We start from the raw sequence: 21,246 nt of genomic DNA, 5'->3' as shown, positions 1-21,246 counted from the left end.
CAGATTACCTCATGGAGTATGTTGAAACATGTGCCTTAGTAACCAGAAAAACTGAATCCTAGTAGCCAGAGCATAGAAAGGCAGTTCTCAAACCTGGCCATTGTATGCTATTTCAAAGTAAACATCTGTCCCAACATTTGCATTACAGAAAAAACCAAAATATACATCAATAATGTATCCACTGAAAAATCCCTTTTCTGTAACTAGATCCAGGAATACATGTAAAGCTATTTCATATTACATGGTTACCAGTAACAGTATAAAATGTGTCCTTCCTATATGCTGGCCCCAAATCCAGTATTTTATAGAAACACTTAGAGCAGGAAACCTGAAATTATTACTCATTATGTAGCTTGACAAAAGGTGCAGGGTGTCATGCATGGTCAAGTGTACTTTTACTGTTTTTAATCTAAGCTTCCATTATTTGACTTACTCAGGGAACTATATAAGACCTCAAGCCTGCCATTTTCCCTCATAATGCAAACTTCACAAAGTTTTTAAAAATCTGAACCATGATCTTTTCCAATTAAAAACTTCATTTCTAAATCCTGTTTTTCAGCCATTTTCAAGTTAGAATCACCTGGAGAGAGAGTGATTTTTATCTGCTGATGCCTTAACTTCACCCACCCAAGATTTGGTTTAATCTGCTATTAATGGCCCCCAAATCCACATGTTTTCAGTTCCCCAGCTGCTTCCCATGTGCGGTCCCACATAGATCACCGATTTAGGAACACAAAGATTCTTGGGGCTTCTTCATAGGTGCCTTTTGCTCTTGTCATTTTCCGAAGGGAAATAATAAACATGCCAAAGTTTCGTGTGTTAACTTCTGTGAGGATAAAATCTATTTGTATGTTCCAGTCAACTTTCCAGACGGTACAGCTGACAGCATCTGCAGAAATTGACACCTATAACCCTCAGATATACGTGATCGAAGAAAATACAGTCACGGTAAGCACATCCTGTCACCCCAGCAGGACTAGTCTCTGACAGGCCTTTATTTCTGGAAACTTTAAGAGTAGTGGTTCTTCTCACCTATGTATCTGTAGGAGTTTCTTAGTGAAACTCTAAAAACCTGAGGTTTATTACATTAGGCTTAGTTGGCAAAGTTGTTTGCTACTCAAAAGTTCAGTGATGTATTTGCCCTCCACACTCCCCGCCCGCCCCCTGCCCCCCACCCCGGTGAAGCTGGATCAGAAGGGACAGTCCACTGCAAGGCACAACAAAGGGGGTTCCTACTGTTTGTGGCTCCCTAATCCAGGCTTCAACCAGCCTGCTAGCTCTTCCTCTCTCTACTTGCTCTCATGGCACAGTCTCCATCTTAGGCCAGGACATTCAAGTCATGCTTATTCGAATCACATTTTATTGTTTAAATAGAAGTGCTTAAGTATGCCTAATAAATAAAGCATTTATTAGAGGGTTTGGGGATTTTTTTTTTTTTTTTTTTTTTAGTATTCCTTATAGCTAGACACTGGCACTGTGTGAAGTGTCCATTCATTAGTTCTTATAGTCTAGAAAACTATAAATGTTCCCCTTGATTAAAAAAAGAAAAAAAGTCTTGCAAAGAAATGTACTTTCAGAGAAAACAAAGGCTCACTGTTACAAGGGCTGGCACAGGACAACTTTCCTTTGCACTGAAACTCTGGTTGGAATAGGCCATATTTAGATATAGTGGGATTTCCAAGCTCAGCGAATCTGCTGGCAGAGCCCTGAGCATTTTCCTCCCAATGCTTTTGTTAAGAGTTGGAAGCCCCAGTTTAAGACTCTGCCCCAAGACCAGCCTGGTAGCTGGCCTCAGTCCACTGTTGTAGCCATTAAAAAGCCAATGGCCTCTGAACTCTGGACCTCTCTCAATCCTTGAGAGTAGGACTCTCAGCACTGGTGTCCCACCCCAGTCCCAGGGAAAAGGATTCCAAGAGAAAGGATCCTGTTCAGCTCCTGGCGTACCACCCTGAGGAAAGGGCCGCACCCTCTCTTCAGAGGCTAGGGCATGGAAAAATTAGAAATGGAGCCAAAGGAAATGTGGACTTCAAATTCGAAGTACTATGAACTTAGCAGTACTATAGATATTTTAAAAGTTCATTTTAGAAAAATGTAGTGTTCAGACTTGAACATCTGCTGAGGTCTTTATTTTTTTTTTTTAGAAAATATTATTAATTTCAATGTTTAGTTAACTTATCTAACAACTAAAATAAACACTTTGGATCTTTTCTTGGTTTTCTCTTATCAATACTGATAAATACCAAAGGCCAACTATCACTTGTCTATGAAAATATATTTGAATCCAAATAATCTGGGTAATTTTTTGAATAATAGTTGGAATCCAGATAATAAACTGGCATATGCCTATAGATGGATGAGTGATTCTTAAATTTATTTGAATCCCAGTCCATTTAAAAATCTGAAACAAAAATTTTTATACTTGTGGATCCCTTTGAATCCATGGACCCCACCCTGGGAAATTCTGGAATGGACAGTAAAGGTATGACTGCCATTAAGCAGTAAAGTACAAATTCAGTTACTTTATTCCTAAATTGTAAAACCTTATTTTAGCTCTCAAAAATATAAATGAAAAGAAAAATAATTACCAAAAGGCAAGACAAAGTTCAGCCAACTCATAAATTCTGTGACAAGAAGCAGCACATCTGCCGCTGTAACAGTGTTAAATCAATCAATAAATTGGGTTTTGTCAACTTGTTTTCCCCAAAATGCAGCTCTTAATATTCTTTTTTTTTTAAGATTTTATTTATTTATTTGACAGAGAGAGATCACAAGTAGGCAGAGAGGCAGGCAGAGAGAGAGAGGAGGAAGCAGGCTCCCTGCTGAGCAGAGAGCCCGATGTGGGACTCGATCCCAGGACCCTGAGATCATGACCTGAGCTGAAGGCAGCGGCTTAACCCACTGAGCCACCCAGGCGCCCCAGCTCTTAATATTCTTAATTGTGGAGGAAATGGCAGCGATTCTTTCTGCAATTAAAAAAAATACATAAAATATATATGTGTGTGTGTGAGAGAGAGAGAGAGAGAGAGATTTATATATGGATGATACAGTTTTACCATTAGAACTCTTAGAGCAGCCATTCTATTACAAAGTCACAAAGATTCCCAGAAAGCAGACATGAAGAATCATAAGTAGCCTCAAGGACAGTTTATCACTGAAAAAGGTCAGCCTGAGCTGTTACTTCCACTTTTTAACAATCCATATCAAATAACTTGAGTGAGTTAAGTGAAAGGAATACTTAGGATCCTAGTACAAAGCTGCTGTTGCTTAGTCACAAGGGATCTGGGGTTGTTAATTTGTTTGGTCTTCGTCTCCCCTCTCCAAGACTGACTCCAAATGCTGTCACTTGGCGATGAGACTATGCCAGAAACCGAAGTTCCTATTTCATAAATAAAGCATCTGAGGTTGTCAGAGGTGACATACCCACTAAATACAGACACACAAAAAAGAGAGGAAACTAGAAAATTTGTATTCCTTGCCTGTACTGTGAAGAAGCATTTTCTCTAGAAATTATATTGCACAACGTTTAGCTGAGGAATGTGATCATGCGTGAGTCATGTCACCTTTCTGGACCACCATTTATAGAATTAGAGAAATTGACTAGATCATCTCACTTTTTCTCGGTGCTACAATTACTTAACTATTGCATATATACATTTACAGATTCCCATCATGATAATGAAACCCCATGAGAAAGCTGAAGTTCCAACTGGAGTTATAGTAGGGAGTGTAATTGCTGGAATCCTTTTGCTATTAGCTCTGGTTGCGGTCTTATGGAAGGTAAGAAAATTTTCATATTTGAAAACATTGGGCTCCTAAAGACATCTGTCTTGAATTTCCTTATCAAACAGTAGCCTTAAGTTTTATATAGTACCTCCTCCATCCTAAGAGAAAAGAAAATGCAAATTCATTTGCAAATTCTCCCTTCTGTCCTTGAAAACAATCAGTAAGGATTTTATATCTCCGGTCTTGGGTGTGTGTGTGTCTGTGTGTGTACACACACATATGTATGTATATATACACATATACATGTACTTTTTTTTTTTTAAGCCTGCCTTACATCCTGACTCCTGAATGTTTTATTCAGCTGCAAATAAGTAGACCCTGGAAAATTTTAACTTTATGCAATTCAGAATTCAGTTCAACTCCCTGGGAATGATTTCCTCTCTGAAAAGCTCTCTCCAGAGCCCAGAGATTCCCAGAGGGGCTCCGGTGGGCAGCCAACTGGGGGAGGGGGAGATACCATAACAAAATAGCCCATAGGTGGTAACATTTTTCTATCATCATCTTACAGCTTGGTTTCTTCAAAAGAAAATATGAAAAAATGTCCAAAAATGCGGATGAGATTGACGAGACCACAGAACTCAACAGCTGAGCTCCCCCCGACTCCACAGTCTATGGACAGTGTTGCACCCTGGGTTTGCAATTTGCATGAATGGATTCTTTTTTTAAAATCCCAATGTTTTTTGTGTAATAGGTAAACTAGCCTGATATTTTACGAAAACTGCAGGTCAGTTTGGAAAGAAGAAATTGGGGGGTGGGGTGGCTAGGAGTATAAAGGGTAAGACTTATTTTATACGTGGGAAAAGTGATCTTTCCACTGGCTGGTCCAGAGTTTACATTGTAACATGTGTTGTGTCAGAAACATGAAATGCTTACCATCATGAGACGTCTTAAAGAAAAATATAACCTTTCTCCGATTGGGGGGGGCGAGGTACCGCAACCATTAAAAATGGTTTCTAAACCGTAATGACCAAAGTGGAAGGACTTGGTTGGCACAGATACAGAATTAGCTTGGATACTGATGTTGATGGGGGAAAAACAACACAGGTTTTCATCTGCTGCTCATCCAAAGCTGCCATAGAGGTTATTTTAAGTGATAAGTGATAAGTTTCTTAAGAAAGTAGGGTAAAATTCGCTACTGGCCTGCAGCTGCCTTCTCAGTCCCTTGTTTGCCAGGAGGTACTTACCAAAACATGCCTGGATACCTGGCAGGAGCTGAGAGTATGCTTTCTGGAGAAAAAACTTCCATTTAAGTGTGGAGAGGGGTAGTAGTATAGAGGCCAAAGCATAAAACTGTGTTTAAAATCTGTAGTATCACAACATTTACGGTATAATCCTATCTGCTAGAGGCCCAGCCTACGCTCCAGGAAGTAGGAAGTTTTCTTTCTTCTTCAGGATGCCCGGCTGGCTAACCTGACTGGCTGGAAGGGACCTAGCTTGTATTTTGGGGAGAGGAGTAATTTCTTTGCCTTCGGCATCCTCCCATCTTCCATACGAAACCACTTTTCCCACTCCAGGTGTCCCCATCTTCTAGAAGCCCCCCGAGGCATGCCTTCCTCTCCAGTAATCCGGAGCTAACCACGTTCCCTTGGCCCTTGACCAGCTACCCCATTCATTGGGGGCAGCTGCTCTGCACCAGGTATGAGGAAGAAAAATCATCTCACATACTTACATGAATAATCCCCTTAACTCCAGGAAGCTATTTTCACTTATTGGTAAACAGGTTAGAAAAATAAGCCAGAGTAAATTTCTAATTGTTGGAATTTCAAGCAGCATAAAGAAGGTAGTTTAAAAAAAAAAACAAAAAAAAAACACCTCAAGAATTTGCAAGGAACTACAAGGAGATAATGGCAACCACCTAATTAGCAGGTTTCATCCTCTGTGTTTGTGTGTTGCCGGAGGACTTAAACTTCCAGAAGAATGACTGCCATCTAGGCAAGATTGCTCCCTAGCTAGATTAGGTCCCAACCCTTGAGACATTTATTTGGTTCAACAGGGATAAATGCCACTAGTCTGTTTTTTTAACAAGCATCCCAGTCACTGATGTAAATAGACTATCTTGGGGATGCACCACCCATTTCTCCTTCTGCACTTCCTTTTCCATTTCTGAGCCCACACATTCTCCAGGAGGGACTAGGAGAGAGGCAGAGAGACTATTTTATGACAGAAACTGACATAAAAACCTAAAGCTTTAGACAAGTCACTCTGCCTCTTTATACTTCAGTGTCCTCATTAGAAAATGGGAAGCCCAGGTTGTAATTCAGCAGCAGTGCTTTTAGCTTTAAAAGTCTATGACCTCAATTTCTTGTAATTACAATCCTCCAAAAACCAGACTTTGAAAACAGGTATACGCCTTGGTGCACCTGGTCCTGACCTCCCTCCTGGCCCAACTCCACAGTGAGCTACCTAAAGCTATCTTCAGTGATTTATCTTCAGTGATTTATTTTTGTATTTGACAAAGCAAAACTAGGGGGCAAAATTAGCCACAAAATGTTAGGGGTTTATGGCAAAAACATGGTATTCTCCAGATGTGCTAGGACCCAGTTCTCATTAACAGCCGTGTGGACTTTGAGTCCAAAACTTCTTTAAAAGAGCAGAGGAGAAATATCACTAACTTGATAGAGTATTTAATAAACCATGTAACTACTGGACACATACATGCTAGTTCTTCAGGGCGCTACACAAAGACTTCTAGCAGGTCATTCCTTCCATTTCACTCTGCCCCACTTTTCTCACAGAAGCACTAACCTGAGGTCACATACCCATGGCGAGTTTGAGAGCTTTGGCCAAGCCATGGCTTAGGTAATCTACCTTGTCAGCATTGTCTCCATGAAGTAGCTGGGTTACTCCAAACTAAAAACTTAGCCACTTGTCTCTGTACCATTTATTACCTTAGGGCAAGGTTTCTCAGCCTGGGTGCTACTGATGCGAGGGGCTGGGTAATCCATTCTTGCAGGAGACAGTCCTGGGTGTTGTAGGACCTTCTGCAGCCCTGGTATCCACCAGACATTGTGACAATCAAAAAATACCTCCAGACATTGGATCACACCTTCTAGGAAGCAGAATCCCCCCCCACCTACTGAGAACCCCACTACACCAAGAGCAAGTGGCCTAAATACACAACTTCTGTTATCAGATCAAAACTTGAGGTGGTGGCTCTACTGAGTATTTCTCAAGCACTTTTAAGCAAAGGCGAGTATTTATCCAAGAAATTAAAGAAAAAGAAAAAGCCCATTGCATGAAAAAAAGAGTTATGTATTCCTATTCAGCCCTACTTTTGTTTTAAAAGTATAATATGGGGCTTATAAGTTACCATCTTAAAGTTTCCATTTCATAAATGGTATATAGATTAAGATCTATAGAATGTGATTAAAAACAGTTGCTTCATGCACAGCTCCCACAAGCCATTTATAAAATAGTAGTTTGTGAGGAAGCTGCCTTGAGACTTGAAATTGTACATCATTCATTTTAGGAGCAAAAGGAGAACTCTCAACTGGAAAGAAATTTTTCCTAGCTGGCGCAGTTCTTCTTATAAAACAGAAGTTATTAACTGTGAAAAGAAAACTAAAACCAATTTACCATAGTCACGCAAGTGATTATACTAAAAGCTATTATAAAAAGTGTAATTTCATAATGTATTTATCTATTCTGAGATACAGCTATAAGTTAATATATTAAAAAAATCTCATCAACTAAGACGTTAAACAGAAAGGGGATCCCTCAAACTGAGCACCCTGGCCCATCTTTGCTAGTTCAGTTTGCACACAGAAAATATCCCCTTTCACAACTTTGCAGGGTTATGCCCTTCATGTACATTAACCATACACATTTTAAACAATTTGAAAGACTAAACATCCAGAGGTAAAAGATAAACATGAGGGTAAAATTTGAAATAAAAATGTTAACTCCATCTTTGAACCTTAAATAATGAAAATATAGCCATATGTAAATATAAAATGATGGTTTCATCTGTACTGGATTTTGGCAGATAAAGTCAAAATAAAAATGTATATACTGCACAGCTATGTTAGAATTATGTATTTTTTAAAGAGAAGTTGTCTTTGATATTTTCCTTCCTGTAAAGTATGAATCTTTAAGATGTGATAAGTACAGTTAATTTTTTTTTTATTAACTGGTTTTGCCTTTTTTCTCCCCACCAAAAATATAAAAATGTATGCATGTTCAAATTATATAATTCATTTCTGAGAAATCAAATTGAAAGATCAACATTAGTATGAGAAAAACTCTTTAAGTATGAGAATCAAGAAAAATGTTATTTAACTGTAAACCAATCTTCATACCACATTACTGAATTATAATTAAAATCGTTCTGAAAATAAAGTGATCTTACTTTGGACTTTTAATTTTGCGGCTAGTGTATTTCACTGTATTTATCTTGCACACCCCCATGGAGTCTTGAATCAGTTCTGAAGCAAAGTAAGCAAAGAGTGAGGCTGTTATCTAATCTCTTAAGTTACTAGCAGTGACCAAAGGATGTTCTGTAAGAACCTTTAAACTACCTTCATGGTTTAGGGACTAGGTGTAAAACTTTGCCTCTAAACGTGTGTCCACAGATAGGCAGCGTTGCATCACCAGAGCCTGTTACAAAATGCGTATCTCTGGTGCCATTCAGAACTACCGAATGCCAGTGGGAAGTTTAACAAGATCCCGAGATGACTCCCATTATATTACACACTAAAGTTTGAGAGAAGCCCTGCTCTGAAGTACAACTTCTCTCTTGAAATAAAATGTTGCTTGGAATAGAGAGGGAAAAAAAGGTTGGGCAAACTGTTGCAACTTGCCAAAGGAGTCATGTGAAGGTTTCTTTTGTTTGTTGTTGTTGTTTAGGTTTGAGTAAGCAGGAGGGTTTAATTATTTTAAGGATTAAATATGCTGAAGTTATGACGTGTTACGAAAGATACAGAGCAAGCTTACCAACTGGCCCTCACTGCACAGATGGCACATGAATGCAAAGCTTGGGTGGCACGTGCTTCCATCTACATCGATGCACAAATGTCTCCCATCCCAGATCGGGTGATCTGTCAAACGCCTTCCCCTTAACTCTGCCCATCTCAGCTCTGGTGAGCCAAGCTGTCAGGGCCGCTTACCGCTTACCACCACCCGTGAGTGGGTATGCATCGTACATTAAAATAGAACTATGAAGAAAAAGAACATTAGTTTTATCACAGAACAGATCTAAATATTAAGGCTACCAATTTGTCCCAAATTGGAAAATTGTATATTTACTCATTTTTTTTAAAGTAATTCCTTTTACTTACTCTATGTCACTTTTTAAAAACTATAAACAGCATTTTAAAAAATTCCATCCTCATCCTATCATAATCCCTCAATATTTTAAACTCAGGTACCTATTAAAAGCTGTCATCTAAGAACCACTCCTAACTTAAAAGGCTAAGTTGAAATTGCGGTTCTATGCAAAAGAAAAGGAACAGACAGACTATAAACATTGCAGCCCTGGCTCTACTGCCCTCTGGCGGGTCAGCTACTAACTGCATCACAGACCACTCCCACCTTCTGAGACCTCTCACAACCTCCATGCAGAGCGTGAAGGGACTATGCTGGATGTCACAGTATGGGAGCAGGGGAGGAGGGGAAACCCACTCATGCATTCAGCCAGACACCCTCACACAACTCTAAGTGCGACAGCTACACATATGTCCAGTGTGTTTAATCTGGGGCATAATACTTAACACCAACAGCACTTCTCAGTGCATGGGAGGGCTCAGGAATTTGACAGGACTCCCTGACCTCAACAAGTCTAGGGTCTAGTGATGGAGAAAACCACGAGATATAGTCCATCAGGTAGCACTGAGGGCCATAAGATGGAAGGGAGAGTAAAGGAACAGGACTCTAGTTTGAAATAGGATAGTCAGAGAAGGTTCTCTGAGGAGGTAACATGTAACCAGGGATTGAAATAAAATGAGGAAGAAGACTGTGGGAATACCTGGAGGAAGAGCATTCTAGAAAAAGGAACGAGTAAGGGCCCTGCGACAAAATAAGCCACAGCAAAAGCGGGGGCAGGGCGGGGGTGGGGCGAGTGAGGGGCAGGCAGGTGTCCAATCACAGACTATAGGCCACAGTGAGGGCTGTGGGGTTCTAGAACGGGATTGGCTCTCAGGAGCTTCTGAGGGACTGACTCAGTGGGAGGCAGAAGAATGGCAGCAGGGGACTGTCAGGGGACTGTCAGCAGGCCACAGCAGCAGTCCAAGAGAAATGGAGAGCTGGCATGGTTGACAGATGTAGCAGTGGAAAACACAGGAACAGCTGGCGTCAGACATTCAGGAACTCTTTTTCAAATTCTCCAGTAGGTTCATTCAGGGATTGAAGATCAAGACTCAAAGTACTGGCTTCTTGACCACTATTTCTCAAAACAAACTGAAATATATTGTGACTCTAATATCATAACCAAAGGACAAAGCCATCCATAAAATCACAAAATACTTCACTCACTGACCATCTACTATTACTGCCAAAGAAAACAAAATCCTTTTCTTTTTAGTTCTCATTGAAAAATACTAAAACATAAGTAAACTGAACTTCCTACTTCATGGAACAGTATGTCTACCACAGGCATCTTTCCTCACCTTTCAATGACTCTCCCACCTTTTCTCTAAAGCCTTTCCTCTATCTCTGGTTCCTCCTAAGCCCTCATCCTGAACACCCACTTATTTTTTGTCTCCCTTTTGTCACATGTTACTGGTATGACATGAGAGTCTGTACTTCATTAAACTGTCTTAGCTTCTGGAGAAAAAAATAAAAATGTGTTTAAAGACAGAGGTTTACCAAATTTAATTTTAGTACTCTTAAAAAAAAATGTGTGACTTAATCACCAGTTGCCCAAAAGCATTCTTTGTTTTTTTTCCAGGATGATGATGATTCTTCATACATTTCCTGAAAAAAAGAATCACAACAGATATACAAAACAGAGTGGCTTAATAAATTCAACTACATCTGAATAATTCAGGGAAATAAAAATTACATCTATTTAAATCTGCTACTCTTCTAACAATCCAACAAACATTTGCATAAGGCACTAAGTGTAGAAAAATGAATAAACATGCTCCCTACATTTAAGGACTCCCAATCCAGTGGGTGTCCTAACACAAGTCCTTACACAACAATACACAAGAAAACCTAACAAGACAAGGTGCAACCACAAAATGGAATTAACAATTCCATTTGGGGCCACGTCAGGAGACCACCTGAGCAGATCATGCAGGGAAAATGAAAGATGGTTGGTTTTAAACATTTTTTTTTCTTTCCAAACATATCTACTACTTCAACATTTCTAAATGTTTTTCTGTAGGCAAAAGGGGTATTTGCATTAGGGGTGAAATTAAGTGACCACCCACGTTAGTTTCTAAGTAGATTGGGCTTCACTTTATTGACAACTGTGAGTGTGTGCCCCACCTACCTGCCTACCTGTTGCCTAGATCACCGATGACATCACAGCACAGGTGGGACTAGAACCCCACAAGAATTTAGGTACTTCTTGGAAGGGAGTGGAACAAGAATGTATCACTATTCTCACTCTCCTGCCAAATTCTATTCCTAAGGGACAGAAATCCAAATCTGACTTTCCTCTGAATACCTGTATACCCTTCTCACCCTCCACAGACAGAAAAGCAAATAGAAAGCTCAGCTAGTCCTCAAGGTAAGGTAAAGAAGGACAGGATGCCCCAACTCCTGCCCACTCTCTTATTCTGGAGGCCTACCCTCTCATTTACCTTCTATCAGCGGGCTGTCCCTTCCTTCTCCCTTGTAAAGAAAACTATCTCTGCCACCCAGGCTCACAATTCAGTGTAGAATGCTCTTCCTACCTCACTCTATTCAGGAAACAAGCTCAGGTAGTCCATCAAAATTGTGGCAGCTTTGTTCATAGCAAAGCCGCCATCTATCTGAGCTTCACTAGCATCCCCTTATAAGAACGGGTTTCAGTTTTTATTCAGAAAATATGGTACTGAATTTCATAGGCCCTGTGTCAGAGACCCATTTGCTCATCTCCACAACTATCTGAGATGGTAGGCTCCTAGGAAAGACTCACCCTCTGGTCCTCTGGTCTGGCTTTCTGATCTGAGCAGTTAATTCATTCCTCAGCTTTGCTACCAGCCAAAATGCTGCAGGCATTTCTAGACTCTTAACTGCAATTACAAGTTTGAGAATTCAGAATAATCCCACTGTTGTTACTACACCAGGGAAGAAATTAGGGACTTGGGTCTTTTCATCCCTTCAGAATGTCTTTTTTGACCAGACGTTTACTCTTCTTGATTGGTTTGATATGTTGACATAAAATGAGCTAGAATTTCCTAACTCTATTTTAAAAATCTACTCACTATGCATTTTCTCCAAAGAGGCAATACCCCACCCTTTCATTTTCCTAAGAAGAAATTCTAGAGTTCTTTGCTCTTTTGCCTTCAGAAATCTATTTTAGCTATTGCCTAAATAGCCATGCATTATTCCCACTCTCCAAAAGAAATTCAAGGGAATTCTAATCCAAAGAAAATGAATTCATATATGAACCAATGGAGCAGTCCCAACTAGGAATTCTAGCTGTTACCATCTACTGAGGCCTAATCTGAGCCATGCATTCTTTGGAGCATGTCCTTTTCATGTTTAACAAACCTTCAGAAGGAAACACTACATAAACACCCTAGTTCACAGATAAAGAACGCATGACTCTAAAGAGCCAGGGAAGACCCATGAATAGAGGCTCTTTATGACATCTCATTAGCTTTTTAAAAATCTGTAAGAAAAATCATGTCCAAATGGCACAAATAGCTATTTTCTTACCTTTTTCCATATGGGCACCTTGGCTTTTAAAGTATCGATGGCATAGCTCACAGCTTGGAGGGATTCAGCCCTATGGGCTGAGGACACAGCGATGATAATGCTTGCTTCTGACACTGGAACTGAGCTTTGACAAAATGAAAGAAAAAAAATGCCATTTCTTCTGAATCTAGTTAAAGAAGCTACTAAACAGATGGAAAAAAATTCCAGTAAAGCATTCTTACAACTAAACATCCAGTTCTGTTTTTCATAAACCTCCACATTAGTTAAAAAAACAGTAATTGATCCCAACTGCATTCAGCAGAGGGGATGCTGAGACTGGGCTAATTTGTTAGTATTGATCCATTAAACCTGTCTGAAGGGCACTGAGAAAAAGACCTTTCACTGTTTCTGGTTTGGATAAGGTACAGTGCCAGGTAATGCCTAGAGACACAAACTTACTGCATGAGTATAATGTAGAGTTTAAAATATTAAACAGAAATAAATACAGAATGGATAAAATTATTAATAAAATTATAATTGTTAATAATAAAATAACAACTAATGGAATATCACAGAATGGAGTCCCTATTGCTAGGTTCTATTTAAAGCGTGGAACTCCACTCTTCTAAGTGGTATGAAAAGGCAAACTAATTTAGTGACCTTCAAAGGCATTTACATTAAAAAAAAAATCTATTAACAGACTTGTCATACAAACTGAGTGCAAACTATGAAACAATTCTTAAAAGGCCTTAAGGACTTTAGCACACATTAGCACAGGCCATCTGTGCTGGGCCTTCCAGTTTTGGCACACTTGGACTTTGTTACGGCATCAGCCACTCTCCAAATGTTACAATGTAACACCCAGAGTGTCTCCACTTTGTCTGCCAGAATCATACACAAACCTTCCTCTCATGGTAACACAGGATTCCTATGGAAGATTCCAGAATCAGAATTGGTACAAAGATGGAAAACAACTGCAATTAACTTTTAAATTGCTAAAGGAAATCATACCCAAGTCTATGAAACACTGCTATGTGTCTGACTGGCCATTTCTGCCTAATGTCGCTACAGATCTTTCGGATTTCATTTTCTGCCATTGGGAGATATGCTTCATATTCTAAGCTAATGACTTTTTTCCCTTCAAAGTTATTTCTTGTAGTCCCTAAAAGAAAAAAGAAAAAAAAAGAATAATATTAAAATAAGGTTTTTCCTTACAAGAGAAATAACACATTAATAGAAAAAAGGATTATCTTTTAGTAGACAGGCAGCATATACCCATTTGTCTAAAAAATGCTTTCAAATTTTCTAAAAACAAGGACTTGGTTAGAAAAACAAAAAATAGAGACGTCTGGATGTTAAGTCTGCCTTCAGCTCAGATCATGTTCCTTGGGTCTTGAGACTGAGCCCCGCATCGGGCTCTCTGCTCAGTGGTGAGCCTGCTTCTCCCTCCCCACTCTGCCTACCTCTCCCCTTGTGAGCTCTGTCAAATAAATAAATAAAATCTTTGGGGGAAAACAAAAAGAAAAAAGAATTATCAAAAAGATAAATAAAATGACACTGACGAGGCAAGCATGACTAAAAATACTTATAGGACAAACCAAGATGGGAAACATGTTTCAAGGATTATCATGAAGTTAGTATCATCACCATTTTTTCCCCCTCAATATTTGGAAAATACAGAATTCTCCCTATTAATAATGACTTTTATCCTACTCCTTTAATGCCTTTAACATAGGCATTGTAATGAAAATTACTAAAACAAAAGAAGAACCAAAAAAATTTCTACCCACCACCATGGCTAATCTTGGCTTACGGCTCTCAGGACCTTAAAATCCTCTATTAACCCTGAACATGGGAAACACTTGCTAATTTCTCATCTTACACAGCCTAACAAAACCTGTGAAAATGACAACTCACCTACAAAGAGGGATACTGCACCACAGAGTGGAGAAATCACCAACTGTGAGACTTCATCTATGGACAGCTGCTCAGAAGTGAATTTTATTATATCTTTAGAGTTCTCTTCAACTTCATTCAGATCTTCCCTAGAAGAGAGTAATAAACCTTAACATGGGTACGAGAGGCAAAACACCCAACTTACAGTTTTTCAACAAATATTTTTCATATGCTAGATGTGATAGAATGATAAAAATACAGTGTAAAATTTTAGCAAAACTCAGCATGTTTATAAATGTCTCTAATCAATCAAGCAGGATATAAAAAGGAATTTACCATTAACATGATCACTTAAAATGTAATCTATCTCATATGCCACTCTATTCCAAATTCTGGAATTGCTGCTCTTATCTTCCTTCATGGTATAGGTCAGACATCGACACCTCCATCCACACGCATGTTACCTCTAACCACTATATGTCCGTGCACCACACCTAAGCTGCCTTTTTCCTCATCCAAACAGAAGACAGGAAGAACAGAAGCAATGCTGAATCCACAGGAACTGGGCTCATTTCATAACCAGAAATAATCCAGTTAAGTAACTGAGGAAATAAGGAAATGAACTGCGTGCCTATCACCAGATGTCGTACAAAGCCCTCTGCCACTCACTTCTCATTTCATTCATCAAGCATCTATTACATACTCACTAAGAGACCAACCTCATGCATTAGACAAGGACCAGGGAACAAAAAACCCGGCTCCTGCCCTCGAGGCGCCTACACAGGAATAGAGAAACAAAGCAATAAAGAAAAATTATATATGGGAGTAACACAAAAATAAACAGGGTTCTGAGACAGAGCATGGATGCTGGGGAAGTGCGGCTGTGTAAGAGCATCAGGGAATGCTCTTCTTTCTCAAGAGGCAGGATTTAAAAGTGAAACCTGAAACATAAGCAAGCAGTCCTGGAAAGAAACAAGGGAACAGACCCCCAGGCGGAGACTGGAAGGAACGGCAAATGCAAAGCCTCTAGAACAAGAAAGGCCAGGGTGTTCTCCAGAACCTAAGGGGAGGCCGGAACCCAGGGTTCAAAGGAGGGAACAGAGGGACTGAGAATGGGCATGCAAGTCAGACTTTGCAGGAGGAGTTGTCTGGATAGAATCATAAATCCCGAGGGATTTTATTTACATTGGGAAAGAAGGCTCAGAGGAGTTAAGGACTCATTCAAGGTGATTCCAATCAGGGAATCTCACTAAATCCAACACTCTTTTCCCTATTCTTCCAGCTACTGAAAAGAAAAGCACAAATAATCACATTCCACTGGATTCTAAGATGTTTCAACCTTCCGTACATGCCACCTGAGATTGTTAGAAGAACTTACAGGTAACCCAAACATGGTCTATGCTCTGTGAACTTGGAACCATACCAAATTCCTACAACTTGATTCTCTAATGACATGGCTTCTAAAACCACATGATACAAACCCAAACACCTGCAAATGATACATAATGCTGTTTAAGTAATCTTCCTAATCTTTCCAAAGAACACCTTTAATCCTCTCTCACACACACACATACACACACACACACAGAAACACCTTAACGCAGCACACTAGTTTCTGAATAAATTCCAAACACAAAAAAATTGGCATTTTTTCTAAAATTATGGTGACCAGTTTCCCAGTGAAACTGAGACACATATCTAACACATATCTAACAAAAAATTCTATTATTTCCAAATAGTAGAACTAAGAAAGATCCAGTCTTTATTAGTTTGATGGGCAATTTGCTTTGCAATATATATTCTTCACTTTTGGGGGCACTGCCCTCCAGCAGAGTGGAGAAAAAAAATAGGTGAAAAAAATAAACTGGCATCCTTAGTATGTTCCTTTGTTTAATGAAACCAAGGTTTTACCATTGGGTATTGTATTTACTGTTGACTTTGGAGAAAAGCCCATATCACAGTAAGAAAGTTTTCCTTCATTCCTAACATACGAAAAATTTTTAATTAGGGATGATCTTTCATTTCTACATTATTTGCTCTTCAGTTGACAATAAATTAAGTCTCATTCTGTCTCTCCAGACTATACTAAGAGATATTCTTATGCATCATCCTACTTAGATAAAGACTGTGTTTTTTGGGAAGCTGCATTGGGTCCTAGGGCACCTGCAACACAGCTATTGTAATAAAGCTGTTTCTTTACACCTGGAAAATGATAAGCTTTCTTGTTAGGCACAGTGATCTTTTTACTTCCTGACTATGCAATTTTTTGACATTCCTCTGTACCAAGGAGAGCTATTACCCTGTATTAATAAACGAATTTGTGAAAAAGTACAGAGAATCCAATAATCTGAATTCAAATGTTGGCTCCGCCACTTACTAGCTATGTGATCATAGACAAGTTTTTAACTTCTCTGAATTTCAGTTTTCCTTCCCGCACAATAGGAATATTAATACTCCAGCATCCAGCACTATGCCTGACACATAATAAAATTTCAATAAACCATTTTAAGTGGAGAGAATAAACATGTCAAACTGACATAAAATTAAACTGCTTACAAGAGAACAGATGTAGAGATGATACAAAGACACATATAAGTCCGTCTACGTCAACTATTACAGCAGGAACTCTACTGGTGCAGACAGATTTACAAGTATAAGTATATACTTAAAGCAAATCTTATGCAAGTTATCATCTATGTAATCCTCTTCCACAAAACTGGTTAAGAAAAACATGTCGCACACACCCAAGTGGCTCACAAGCACTACCCTCCGCTAATGGGGGGGATGATGGCAATTTCGTCTCCTGATTGAAGCTGGAGGAGTTGATCTCCAAGCTCGACATATTCTTGACGGACAGCAAATATCACCTGATTCCTGACATCAGCCAATCTGAAGGGAAAAAAGTATAATTAGAAGTATCAGTGTGGAAGTAGACCTCCAATCTCCTCAGCTGCAACTAAAAATACCACATTAAATATTACTTCATGGGGCGCCTGGGTGACTCAGTGGTTTGGGCTGCTGCCTTCGGCTCGGGTCATGATCTCAGGGTCCTGGGATCAAGCCCTGCATCGGGCTCTCTGCTCCGCAGGAAGCCTGCTTCTCTCTCTCTCTCTCTCTCTCTCTGCCTGCCTCTCTGCCTACTTGTGATCTCTGTCTGTCAAATAAATAAATAAAATCTTTAAAAAAAAAATAAAAAAATAAATATTACTTCATGAAGCACCACCTGCAAAGCTACTAATTAAACCAATTCATATTCTGCGGAGAAAGTACATATCCCTAGAAGAACATACTTATTCACCACAATGAACACAGTAAACTGCTAACAACTCTTTAATGAGTATTGTCTCTGGGATTTAAACAATCATCTCCCCCCTCTCAAAAAAAAGAAAAAAAAAAAAAAAAAAGAAGAAGACTACACAACATTTAAGACCAAGTGTCTCCCAACAGGTATAAGGCTAAAGATAAAGCATGACAGAGGCTCCACCTCATTTCATTGATTATCAGGGCACTTTGGCACTTTAAGAGCGGCTTAAAGGGGCACCTGGGTGGCTTGGCCAGTTCAAATATGAAAACTCGATTCAGCAGCAGCTAAGATTTCTGAGCTTTCACTTTTCTTTTTATCTTAGAAATTTCTACTTTGAGTTCTCTAAAGAAAGAAAAAGACAAAAAATATAAAACACAAGTTTTTGACTGAATTTGTAACAATTCTATTTAATGTTATTAAATGCAGAACCCACATTTTCAGTATTTCATAAATTATAAAAGCAAGTATATTCATGGCCCTTTGGCAGTATTCCAGTTCATTATACTTTTTTTTTTTTTAGTAAAATATCTTTAGCTTTAAGAAATCATGCATTTTTAGATACTAGAATTTATTAGTAATTGCAAAAAAAAAAAAAAAAACACCTACTGACTTTTTTGACATTAAGCACGGATAAAAATTAGTGTTTTTCTCTAATTATTTACATATTTTTCAATGTTAAAAAGTATTAATCATATGTATTCTACAAAGGTTTAACTACCCAGGATGTCGGGCTTCTATCTCATTCCACAGCTGCAACGCTCTTATTTCTTGTGGCACAGAAATGGTCTCTGAGCGAATTCCTGTTATCTCAGCACTTTTGGCAAAATACAACACTTCAACCTGCAAAGGAGAAGAAATGCCTTTAACGTAACAGTAATAGTCCTTTTCTGTCTCGGTGGGCTTGCTTTCTGTCCAATTATTTTAACCAAAGACAAATTTTATGAGTTAGAGATAATTAAATCACCCCCAAAAAAGTTAGTATAATTACAAGTTAATTACAAGTTAACCATGAGGTTAAGTCGTTCTTCATTTGACATAAATTACAGCACCTTTTATAAACACTTAAGCAGTAAACTGATGTCTCAGTCAAGAGATAAATTACACAAATAAAGTAAAAAACTAGAAAACTGAGACACGTCTCTCACGGTTGTCATATGACCCTTGATTCAGTCCACATTACATCGAACCTAGCTGCCAAGGATTAAGTTATGCAACATACCCTCACGTTTGTAAAGGCTGGTGGGTTTGACACACAGGTTAAACTGGTATTTCCTAAGACAAACCTATACCGTCAGCCTGGTATCTAAGAAATCTGGCCAATTAAATAACCCACCTGTCCCAGTGTGCAAATTATTCTCTACGAAATAATCACAGGTTTGCAAATAATCGAGGGTTTGCAAATGCATATAGGAAGCACCTTTTTTCACAAGAACTCTCAGTTAAATGCATGAACTTGAAAACTGTCTTTGCCAAAGCGAATAATCATGGAAGCAAGGGGGCGACGTCGCAGGTGCCTTTAGAAACCTTTGACGCCGTCACCCCGGAGACCAGGGGTTAGCGGAGAGGACCTGACCTTGGTTCGGGCAGCAGAAGTGAAAGCGTCCGCAGCCCGGAGGGGCAACACCAGTGGTAGTGGGCGCAGCACCGGGAGTAAGACTCGGTCCCACTAAGGTGGCAACAATGAGGATCCGGCTGAGCAGGGCCGGACCGGTGGAGGGAGGAAGAAAAGGGGTCAGATGCACCTGTGAGGGCGCCCCACCCTTACCTGACATTGCACCACCATCCCGTCCAGTCCCCGCCGAGGAAGCAGAGCAGGTCGACTGAGAGCGCAGGCGCAGTCTTACGGCTCTTTCCGCCCACACGGGGCCTGCGCAAAGCTAGCTCCGCCCCGCCGCTCCGCCCCGCCGCTCGCCCTGCCGAGTTCCAGCTGCAGGCGACTCCGTGAAAAGCTCAATTTTCACTTGCTGCTGGTGGCGGTGGTGAGCTTCAGCTACAGGTATCACGAAATGCAGGAAGGGCTGGCCGTTCATGCCTGTCTTCTTAGATGAGAAGCCGAGGTGTGGGAGAGCAGACACCGGTCTTTACTGGACAGTTGTCACCTGCGTCACCGAAGTTCGGCTTTCCCACTTGTAGGCTTGCCTTTGACATTTCTTATTACCCCGACATCCGGCTTATGATTAATGTCCGTTAAAGGCAGAGCATTCAGTTTATCATAGTATTCGAATTGTGTCAGATTTACACTTTCCCGGTTTAGTAGCTGCTCAGTAATTAGTCCAGTTGCTATCTATCCATTCAACATTTCCAACTTTCCATCAGCAAGAACTCTGTTTTGAATTGCTTACACAGTCTTGTTGATGTAAGCTAGGCGCCGGTCCCCTTGGAATTCACAGGGCTGGATGTAAGACAGCCATAAACCATTAATGGTAAGTCAGTGTAACAAATGCAATACTGGAGGTACACGTTACACTTCATGGGGGTTGTAAGGAGAAGGGGCTGGTCACCTGAGGAGTACAGGAAGGCTTCACAGAGGCTTGAGCTAAGTCTGCTAGAATAAGTAGCAGCAATGTTAGAGTGAGGGTAGGGATGAGGGAATTTCGCTAAGGTGTGCCAAGCCAGAGGGATATAAAGCAGCATTATGAGGTCACAGAAGGGCAAATAGTTGGCAAGGTGCACATGACCCTCCAAGAAGTATTGGAAATGGGGCTAGATACCAGGTGGTAGCCCATGGAAGGAAAAAATGACAAGAACTGACTAACAGCAACATATATGCCTATAGAGTTGTTAAACATCAAGGATAAAGAATTACATTCACAAAAATAGGAAAACAGGGTAATGATGACAATACCTTAGACTTCTCCCTGAGATCTAATGCCAGAAGATGGTGCCAGAATCTAAAAGAGGCTAAGAACAAAAGCATGACCTAAAATGAAATGTACAGCCGAATGGGTGTTGCAAAAGGACATAGCCTAATACTCCTAAATCTGCAAAACCTCAAAAAAGAAAATATCCAAGAGCCCTTCTTATAAATTCTCCTCTGACAAAAATCCAATCAAGAGAGCAATTATAAACCAATAAAAGCAGCAATTTCCACAATAGCCAAACTATGGAAAGAACCTAGATGTCCATCAACAGAGGAACGGATAAAGACGATGTGGTGTATATATATACAATGGAATACTATGCAGCCATCAAAAGAAATGAAATCTTGCCATTTGCAATGATGTGGATGAAACTAGAGGGTATTATATTTAGCGAAATAAGTCAATCAGAGAAAGACAATTATCATATGATCTCCCTGATATGAGGAATTTGAGAGGCAAAGTGGGGGCGTTGGGGGGTAGGGAAGGAAAAAATGAAACAAGATGAGATTGGGAGGGAGAAAAACTATAAGAGACTCTTAATCTCACAAAACAAAATGAAGGTTGCTGGGGGAAGGGGGGTAGGGAGAGGGTGGTTGGGTTATGGACATTGGGGAG

At 39.8% G+C, this 21,246-nt stretch overlaps 2 protein-coding genes across 3 annotated transcripts in view; one reads left to right on the top strand and one right to left on the bottom strand.

Moving 5' to 3' along the window:
• ITGA2 (integrin subunit alpha 2) overlaps positions 1-8,144 on the top strand; it is a 110,654-nt gene extending 102,510 nt beyond the window's left edge. For both annotated transcript variants that reach the window (XM_082723224.1, XM_082723223.1), the window contains exons 28-30: positions 859-948; positions 3,661-3,777; positions 4,292-8,144. In XM_082723224.1, the coding sequence (XP_082579350.1) occupies positions 859-948; positions 3,661-3,777; positions 4,292-4,372 (288 nt within the window). In that variant the 3' untranslated portion in view covers positions 4,373-8,144. The remainder of the gene's footprint in view (positions 1-858; positions 949-3,660; positions 3,778-4,291) is intronic.
• A 2,421-nt stretch (positions 8,145-10,565) lies between these two features.
• Positions 10,566-19,643, bottom strand: MOCS2 (molybdenum cofactor synthesis 2). The gene is made up of 7 exons (XM_082723231.1): positions 19,536-19,643; positions 18,489-18,610; positions 17,211-17,355; positions 14,488-14,615; positions 13,582-13,732; positions 12,592-12,715; positions 10,566-10,692 (listed from the first exon to the last, which is right to left on the bottom strand). Exons 3-7 carry the CDS (start codon positions 17,306-17,308, stop codon positions 10,624-10,626), a joined length of 570 nt encoding a protein of 189 aa, XP_082579357.1. The 5' UTR covers positions 17,309-17,355; positions 18,489-18,610; positions 19,536-19,643; the 3' UTR covers positions 10,566-10,623.
• Between the last annotated feature and the right edge of the window lie 1,603 nt (positions 19,644-21,246).

The sequence above is a fragment of the Mustela nivalis genome, assembly GCF_964662115.1.
Source record: "Mustela nivalis genome assembly, chromosome: 3".
NCBI classification, from domain to species: Eukaryota; Metazoa; Chordata; class Mammalia; order Carnivora; family Mustelidae; genus Mustela; species Mustela nivalis.
The sequence above is the reverse complement of the archived record's forward strand: the minus strand, read 5'-3'. Positions and strand labels throughout refer to the sequence as shown.